Genomic DNA, 9,091 nt, shown 5'->3' on the forward strand with positions numbered 1-9,091 from the left:
TGTATTTTTAATGCTTAAAATTTAATATTCATTTAAATATCAAAGTAGCATGGAAGTTCTTTAAAATTATAAAACTGACGTTCCTTGGCCTGCCGACTTTAGCATGGCAGGTCATATGTGAATTCTTTGATAATATTCGGTCGGAGGCTTTTCTTGGATTGTTCCATGAGCTATTATTATTATTATTATTATTATGTGAAAAAAATCACGGAGAGATCTACGTGTTAACAAAAATAAAACAAATATAAGTATTACCAAGGACAAAGCTTAAAATACAATACAAAAAAATAGTATAGAGGAAACAACAAGCAATGGCGAAGGCCAAAATTCAGCAGGATTTAGTCTTTGGCAAAAACTTTTTTACCACCGCTTAGAAGCTAGACAAATACATCCAGAAGAGGAAGCAAGCAGTTACCCACACAGACGAAGTGGTCAAAGAAAAATATGACATCCCAAAAAGGCCACCAATTAGAGCAACAACAATTATCACCAATAGTTGCCAATAAGCCACAGACGTTCAGGTTTTGAATAAAAAACAACCACATCATTGCCCGGACTTCAATCCGTGAAGGCCAAACAAAAAAAGCTTCTCAAAACAATCCATCAAATAAAATCGAGAGCAACACCCAAATTAATCAACGAAAGAAATCAACCCAAACCAAGCATACTCCTAAGTGAGCTATTATAAAGTGAGTTGAAATGAAATTTTAGAGTATATATTTATATATGACCTATATGACCTAAACTTGTTGATTTTTTAATGAGAGTTGATTCATTTTATTTTGATGTTTGCCTTTATTTAGGACATTTTTTTATTGTTTTATAAAGTAATTTATTAGTATAGAAAATTTTAGTTAAAAAAAAATGTCCCAAATAAAACTTTAAAGCAAATTTGAAGCAGAGAGAAATCATATTTAAATTGCGTATTATAAAGGTACGCTTTTTTTTAAATTGCGTATTATAAAGGTACGTTTTTTTTTTTTTTTTTTTTGAAAAAATAAGTCGGTTACCTAATAAAATTTATCAAAATTATGTCATTTAAAAATCTACTTCAACATAAAATATTTTGAATGTATTTTATTATCATCTTTTCAGCCATAGTTAGAGATCAAACCGTCATTATTCCTCAAGTGTTGAAGAAAATATCATCTTTAGATACTATTATGTAAATCATTGCGTCAAATATTGTGTAAAAAATTAAAAAAAAAAAGTTAAAAAAATTTCGATTAGGACATCAATTTGTTTTGAGATTCCAGTAGAAGCTGGACAATTAAATTCCAGTTTTTATTAAAATTGGATAAAGAAGTTTCATGTTTGCTCCTTTTTAAATTCTTTTGTTAAACTGCTCATTAAATTAATTTAAATTTAAAATATGCTCTTTTATATAAAATGCCCTAATTTAAATATGGGTGTATAGCATGAAATATTAAAATTTATAGGATAGTATGACTGATATATTTGATATTAAAATTTTATATAAATGTTAATAATGTAATATATTAATTTTAAGCGTTAGATTTGTAAATATAATGCGATTACCTAAAACATAAAAAGGATTAAGTCCTTAAAAATAATTTATTTATAATGTTAACTTTTTGATAACAATACATTTATTTGAATTTCAAAATTTAATTATAAATATTATATGAAATTCATATGTTATTTTTATAATTTAATTATTTTATTTTAATATAATTTTATCAAATATTAAGCAATTTTTTATTTTTCTCAACAATATACAATAAGCTATTCTTATTATCTCCTGCGCTATAAATAGCAGCAGGTGGTTCCGAAGGGCTCGTCCCCTCTCCCTATACGAAGCCTTTAGTGAGAGAAACAGCTAGAGAGAGAAAGCTTCTTAGAGATAGAAAGAGAGAATCATATTCAGAAGTAGAGAGAGAAAGAGATGGGGGGAGAGGGAGAGCTGCCGGGGTGGCTGGGTAGACTGGTGGAGGAAACGTTCTTTGCGGGTTGCGGGACCCACGAGAGCATGAAGAAGAACGAGAAGAACATATTCTGCCTCCACTGCTGCACCAGCATCTGCCCTCACTGTGCCACCTCTCATCCTTCCCACCCGCTTCTTCAGGTCCGTTGTTTGGTCACTTTTATATGTCTCGTTTTCTCTCTCCTCGTCCCTTCTGTGTTCTTCTATGAGCTACTAGGTAGGGGTCGATGCTGCTTTGCAAATAAAAATTTATAAACTAATCCGGTTTTTTTTTTCCTCTGATAATAAAAAATAGACAGGATGAACATAAATAACCAAAAATAAAAATATTTCAATTAAAATATCCAAATGTTTTCTCTGCAGAATATTCTTATATTTATAGTTTTTTTTTAATCTTTTTTACTAATTTTAAGCGGTATTTGGGCATAAAAAGGGAGAAATATATAATATTGTTAGTTGTTAGGGTGGTCTATGAAAAAGAGCATAAATTGAATTGAAAAACTTCCCAAAATTACTATAACTGACATAATCCTTTGTTTTGTAAAGCATTATTGGTGTTGGAAGCTGGGTTTTGTTACTATTTCTTAAAGCTAAAAAATTAAATAATTTCTCAAAAAATAGCCTAATATGTGCCCTCACAATCTGGATGACTCTTCCCGTCCGGACAAGATAAATTATTATGTGGAGTCCCGACAGGAAGAACCGTTTGGACATGTGATTGTACTATACACATTTGTATACATTGTGTATCAAATTTTTGTACACATTATATGTACATAATATTTGCACTCACAATCTGTATGATTCTTCCCGTTCAGGCTCCGCACAAAATAACTTTAGGGTTGCATCTGCCAATGTCACTGTTGCGGAGAATTATTACGTGCGGCGTCCTGATTCGTTCGGAGGTGAATCCGAACACGCCACGTTATCTGGGGCCCGGTGCATCCAGGTGATATGGCGTGTTCAGATTCGCCTCTTGAACGGTTCGGACACGGCACGTAATAATCTCTTCACTGTTGCAGTGCACCCAAGAAAACTATCCTAAATTAGACCTTTAATATCTTTTCTCCTTAACTTACGCATAAAAACATTGAGCCATATAAGCAATTCTTCTACCTTCCATGTTCATGTTTCTTGTTGCAGGAGTTTTCCTGGCCTGCTTTGCTTTTAAAGGAAACATTTCTTCTTCTTTTTCTCCCAAAAATAATTAAGCATCTAAGCACAAATTAAAATTTTCGGCGAAATTAAAAAAATTTAATGCACTCATGGAATTATTACAGTTTTAAAAGACATTTTTTAAAATAATTAAAAACTTTATAAATATTTTACTTTTAATATTTCTCTTTCATAGCTACTCAATTTTGTATTCTTTCATAATTTTGTATTAATAGCGTGTAGTTTTATTTGTATTAGTTATTATTTATATTATTTATATTATTTGTATTATTTCATAATTTTGTATTAATAGCGTGTAGTTTTATGTATATTAGTTATTATTTATATTAATTTAGATAAGTTAATAGCATATTTAATGAGAAATTTTAAGTTTGGGTTAATATTAATATCTTCATTAAATCCTTAATTATTTTGTTAAGATAGAGCTTTGTTAATTGAGTGTATTTACATTTCATCCATAAAGTACTTGATTACCCTCTGCAGATTAGTAAATAGCATTTCCTCGTTATCTGTGTTTCCCAGAATCTGTGCCACTATCAGAGGGGCATAATCGTCTTTACGTTCAGCATCTGTACAGGTCTTATAAGAAGCATTCTGTCAACCAAGAGTTTATATCCCATTTATTCTGATATCTAATTTTCAGGTGAATCATAATGAACGCCCAATGAGTAAATCGAACACAATAATTTGATTTCTGATTTTTTTTAGAGAGAAAATATGTTGATCTTCTATAATTATCTTTTGATTACTTATCATATAATTATTATTTTTTAATAGAAGAGATTATTTCATACATCTACTCTTTTTTTAATATTGAAACGGAATAATATTATGGAAAAAAAAACCATCTTCATCACTTGTTGACTTCAGATCATTCAATCCAACTTCTTAGGAGAGAGATAATCCTATTGCTTACATCATATGTTGACTTTTGGTTGTATGCAGATACGAACGCTGTGTTAGGAGACGAATCAGAATGCAACACGTCATCCGTTTGTTGTGTATCGGATGACATGACACGTTTTGATTCGCCTCCGGATTGTCCTGTGTCCACACAGAATAATTTCTACTCATTCTTTAAAGAGAGAGATTACCGAATTCATTTTTAATCAAATGTTCATGCCATGAAAATTTCTGCTAATTTTTCGTTTTATGCATTAATTACTGCTCATCCTATTTTGTCTTGCATTAAATTCAGGTTAGACGTTACGTATACAATGATGTAGTCAGATTGGATGATCTCGAACAGCTCATTGACTGCTCCTTCGTCCAGGTCTTTTCTTCTTCTTAAATATATCAATTTATTTCAATATGATAGTTAGTATTAATCTTAATAAAATCAAATAATTTTGTTAATTTGTTTATAATAATCCTTCCTCTCATCCTGATTAGGTAGTCGATCTTCCATGATCATCTTAGTTTTTTTTTAAAGCAGAATTTTATTAAAAAAAATTGAAAAAGAGAGGATTTTGATGAATCTTCTTAACATTTTGCTTATGTTTTTATCAGCCATACACTATAAATAGTGCGAAGGTAATATTTCTGAAGCCGAGGCCTCAATCCAGGCTCTTGAAGAGCTCAGGAAACATTTGTCTCAGCTGTGAAAGAATTCTGCAAGAACCCTTTTACTACTGCTGTCTCACTTGCAAGGTAATTATTTGAATTGATACTCTTAACGGTCGGCAATTTTCACACATTATCTTCCCATTCTACCCCTATCCATGCATATGGATGGATGATATAAGGGAATGAAGTCTGGAAATGCATTGCAGGTGGAGCATGTTGTGATGCAGGGGTTCGACATATCGAGCATATTGTTCCGATTCGACGAATCGGAGTTCACATTCGCTCAATTCGAGAGCCTGAGAATGGATGGCTCTGATGTGCCTGATGATGACACCTTTGATCATGATCAGATTACAACAAATTCTATCATGAAAAACTCTTTGCAATATAGACCGAGCTCTAGCGGGTCGAGCGCTAATGAAAAGAGTGGTGGTTCTGAAAAAAGTCATGAATGGAGGACGAAGAAGAGCGGCGGTGGTGGTCGTAACTTTTTTCCGGGGATAGTTCTCTCACTCAGTAGTAGACGAAAAGGGGCTCCTCATAGATCTCCCCTCAGTTAATCAAGGGAGAAGGTTTAGGCATTATTGTTTTTTTTTTTTGTTTTAGTTAGGTTTTAGTGGGCTGAGCCACTGTAGATTGTCCTCCCTAGAATGCCCCTGCTAGGCCAGTTATGAATTGGGGTATTTTAGGTATGAATAGTATGATGTTTGGTTTGTGAATTAGAAAGAAATGGGCAAAATTTCCATTGCCTGCTGGCTGGTTACAACAGGTCAAAATTGAGCCTGTAGTGCCTGCCAATTTTGTATTTAGGTGGTGGAATATCGCAAACTTCCATGTGAGCAATATATATATAAGGGTCATGCATGTGTTGGTATGATTGTATCTGATTTTTTTATTATTTGATGTATGTATTTGTAAGTGTAAAGGAGGGCAAATTATTAAGTCTGGTGTCCGGATTTGTCCGAACACCAATTCGGATGCGCCACGTCACCCAAACACACCGGGACCTAGTGTATTTGAGTGACGTGACTCATCCGGATTGGATGTCCGGCCGTCCGGTCACCGGAAGTAATAATTCGCTGTAAAGTAGGAGATAGAGAGAGGGTTCTAAAAATGTGCTTTGGTTTCTTGTTTAAGTACTTTTATAAAATTCAACTCAAAGCTTAGAAACATATGTATAATGACTTAGAGAAAATAATCAAAGTGATCTCATCATGATAATTTCTAATTATATTAAAAGGTTTTTTTGGTCTCACAACTTTTTAAAGATGAACTAAAATAGTCTCATTATGAGATTGTTTTGATTCATTTTTAAAGACTTAGCTATTTTGATATTTTTCCCAATGAGTTAGCATGCTGGTTGACATAGAAGGAGCAAAGCAAGGCACATTCATGATGACATTATCAAGTTTTTTTTTTCTCTCATCTCTTCATCTCTTTAAGTGTTACTCCATCAAAAATTTTTTGACATATGAGTTGTGTATCATAGTTTTAAAAATCTCTTTGTAGATATCTTCTTTCTCGGGAATATCCTCCTTCAATATGCATTTTTTCTTAATTTTTTTAGACTTTGGCTTCGTTTGGGATGGCTTGCTTACTGCTTCTTAAAGCAATCTTTTCTTGCGAAAATTTTAAGTTTTGTACTACAAAGTTGATTTAAAAACAGTATAAAAGCCGTCCCAAACGAACTCTTAAGCCCCCTCCTTGACTATTGATCTACCGATATGATGCATCGTGTCTCTTATTTTGCGACTTTCCTTGACCAACTTTCATTTGATGCATGTTATGTCTCTTTTGCTATTATGAGATTATTATGATTGCCTTTCATTTTTAGATTTGGTAATGATTCATTACATGAATGATATTTCAATGTTTAAACATTTAATGAATTCAAATCCTCTTTAATTTTCATGGTTACCATACTAATGTGCGGCAAATTATCGCGAATCCGGACACCAATCCGGTGTCGCCACGTCACCAAAATACATCGGGATCCAATTTAGTTGGGTGATGTGGCGTCACCGGATTGGATGTCCGGACATCCGGTGACCGGACGCAATAATTCGCCCTAATGTGCAATTATCAATCTCAGCCATACAATTCCCATTGGATGGCCAACATCAACCCTATTTATTTTTTCTTTAAAATCAGTCTACTTTTCAATAAAATAAAATAAATAATACTGTAGAGAGAAAGAGACCTATGAGCAATTATGAGCGACAGGCATCACAGTAAAATAATATAAGTTATGGAGACAAAAATCATGTTGCCTTGTCCTGCTCATAAGTTACTAAATTCATTCAATTGTTCCCCCCCGTTGAATGGAAAGTCCTTTGATTTCCTTTTTGAAAACTGATTAAGGTTTAATTTGTGTCAGCTTTTTTATTAAAACAATTTTTTAATTTTTATTACTTTTTAAAAAAAAATTTTAAGATAAAAATTTAAATTTTTTATTTAAAAGTAGTTTTAAGAAGTAATAAAAAAATCATGCCAAAGGAAGCCTTGGCATGATTTTTTTATTACTTATTAAAATAAATTTTTAGTACAAAAAATTTAATTTTTGTACTAAAATTTACTTTAAGAAATAGTAAGAAAGCAGTCCCAAATAAAGCTTAAGATTTCATTTGAGACAACTTTCTTATTATTTTTTAAAGTAATTTTCTAATACAAAAATTTTTTGAATTAAAAATTATGTATTTAAAAATAGTTTTAGAAAGCAGTAAAAAGAAGTCCTGAATAAAACCTAATTTATACAAATCATATAAATATATATGGAGCAGTTTTATACTAACAAAATTACTTTTTTTTTCTAATATAATCAGAGCAATCAAGCCAAGTTTATTTGGTTATTTTAAGGCTATTGATTCATTGAATTTGTTGTTCTCACCAATAATCACAGGAAATAAGCTTGAGCATAAATGAATTTTATTAAAATTATATTATAACACTCTAATTTTCACAAATATTTGAAGAGATATATGTAAATCATCATAGTTAAGTTCATATTTCATAGAAAATATAGTTATAGCCGAATAAGCGGTGTAAATGAGTCGTGTGTCTATCCAATTGAGTTGAGCTTGTTTAATTCAAATCTTGAACTCAAGCTTATTTATCGAGCTCAAACTAGGTTCTTTGAAAAAATTTCTAACGCCATCGGGCTTAGCTGGGTTAGTGGGCGAGCGTGGTTGGAAACCCCCAACTCATATTTGATTCCTCTCTCATGCGGCAAGACTCCTTAAGTGGGGAGAAAATAAGTGTTTGGTTTGGCACCTGTGGAACTGATTGATGCTAGACCGACCGAGGGAATCGTTACTCTGTCAAGCGCCTCTTCTACAAAGATGGAAGCGGGGGTAGATACCCCTGTTCCCCAAAAAAATATTCTAGCTTGAGCTTGACTCGATTGTTAAGCTAGATTTTTTTAATTAAAAGTTTCAATTTTTTTACAAATCAGTTAAAAAGATCAAAATAAATTTTATAATTCTAATTTAAAAATAATTTTTAAATATATATTAAATCAATTGAGTGGCTTGCGAGCTTATGAGCCTGAGATCAAACTCCTGGCTTTGATTAGCCTGACTTTGAGCTCATTAAAAAATCGAGTCCAAGTCAGCTCAGCTCACTTGCTTCTTTTTTTATAGCAAATATTTAAATTTTATTTTGTTTTTTAGGAAAATTAAAAAAATTAACTAAAGCTACATGCCTACCTACATCAACATGTTAACCCATTGTGAGCTTTAGGAGTATCAATAAATGACCCAAAAATTTTTTGACTTAGGTTAACCCATTTAATAAATGACTCAGCTTTGAGTCTTAAAATTGGCCCTTTTATTAAACTGGTCGGATTCTTGAACTTATTTGCTTGTTGGTATAATCTTCATATTTTTAATAAACTTATGCTAATCATATATGTAATATAATTTTATTTTGTATTGCTTATATAAGTAGATGTACAAAGATTATAAATCTCAAAATTTATAAAATTATATGGAGTGAGTTCAAGGCCTATATCACAATATTAGATCGTCTAGTTCAAAATAAATAGATGAAAAATAGAAGCGAAATGATTAATTAATTAGGCTAAACAAAGCTAATCCTCAATTAAGTAAGCATCATTTATATATATATACACACACACGTCAAGTGTGGGTGCAAAATGAGTCAAGTTGAGTTAGAATCAGGTCTAACTCGAACTCGACTCGTGAGCAAAATCACTGACTCGAACTCGAACTTGAACTCAATTGCACTGGTACTAAGAACCAACATAAGATTGATCTATACTTGTTGATCAACATCATGCTCCTAACTATTAGACAATGTAACTAATTTTGAAAGACAAATATAACTAAATTAGCTGATATTCATAATATTTTTTATCATAATTATACTTATGATTTTTTAATTGTT

General features: G+C 31.7%; 1 protein-coding gene across 1 annotated transcript; it reads left to right on the plus strand.

Annotated features, from left to right (window-relative positions):
* The first annotated feature begins 1,789 nt into the window (after positions 1 to 1,789).
* LOC110098443 lies at positions 1,790 to 5,542 on the plus strand. Its single transcript, XM_020825284.2, has 4 exons — positions 1,790 to 2,086; positions 4,320 to 4,394; positions 4,631 to 4,771; positions 4,894 to 5,542. The coding sequence occupies exons 1-4, from the start codon at positions 1,907 to 1,909 to the stop codon at positions 5,245 to 5,247; spliced, it is 750 nt and encodes a 249-aa protein (XP_020680943.1). The 5' UTR covers positions 1,790 to 1,906; the 3' UTR covers positions 5,248 to 5,542.
* Positions 5,543 to 9,091: the final 3,549 nt, after the last annotated feature.

The sequence above is a fragment of the Dendrobium catenatum genome, unplaced genomic scaffold, assembly GCF_001605985.2.
Source record: "Dendrobium catenatum unplaced genomic scaffold, ASM160598v2 fragScaff_scaffold_123, whole genome shotgun sequence".
In the NCBI taxonomy this organism is placed as follows: domain Eukaryota; kingdom Viridiplantae; phylum Streptophyta; class Magnoliopsida; order Asparagales; family Orchidaceae; genus Dendrobium; species Dendrobium catenatum.

Bases quoted from the DNA above. Each gene is read 5' to 3' on its own strand.
- LOC110098443 (XM_020825284.2), top strand. From the start codon at position 1,907: ATGGGGGGAGAGGGAGAGCTGCCGGGGTGGCTGGGTAGACTGGTGGAG. The intron at 4,395-4,630 runs GTCTTTTCTTCT...TGTTTTTATCAG, and splicing joins TTGACTGCTCCTTCGTCCAG to CCATACACTATAAATAGTGC. The intron at 4,772-4,893 runs GTAATTATTTGA...AATGCATTGCAG, and splicing joins ACTGCTGTCTCACTTGCAAG to GTGGAGCATGTTGTGATGCA.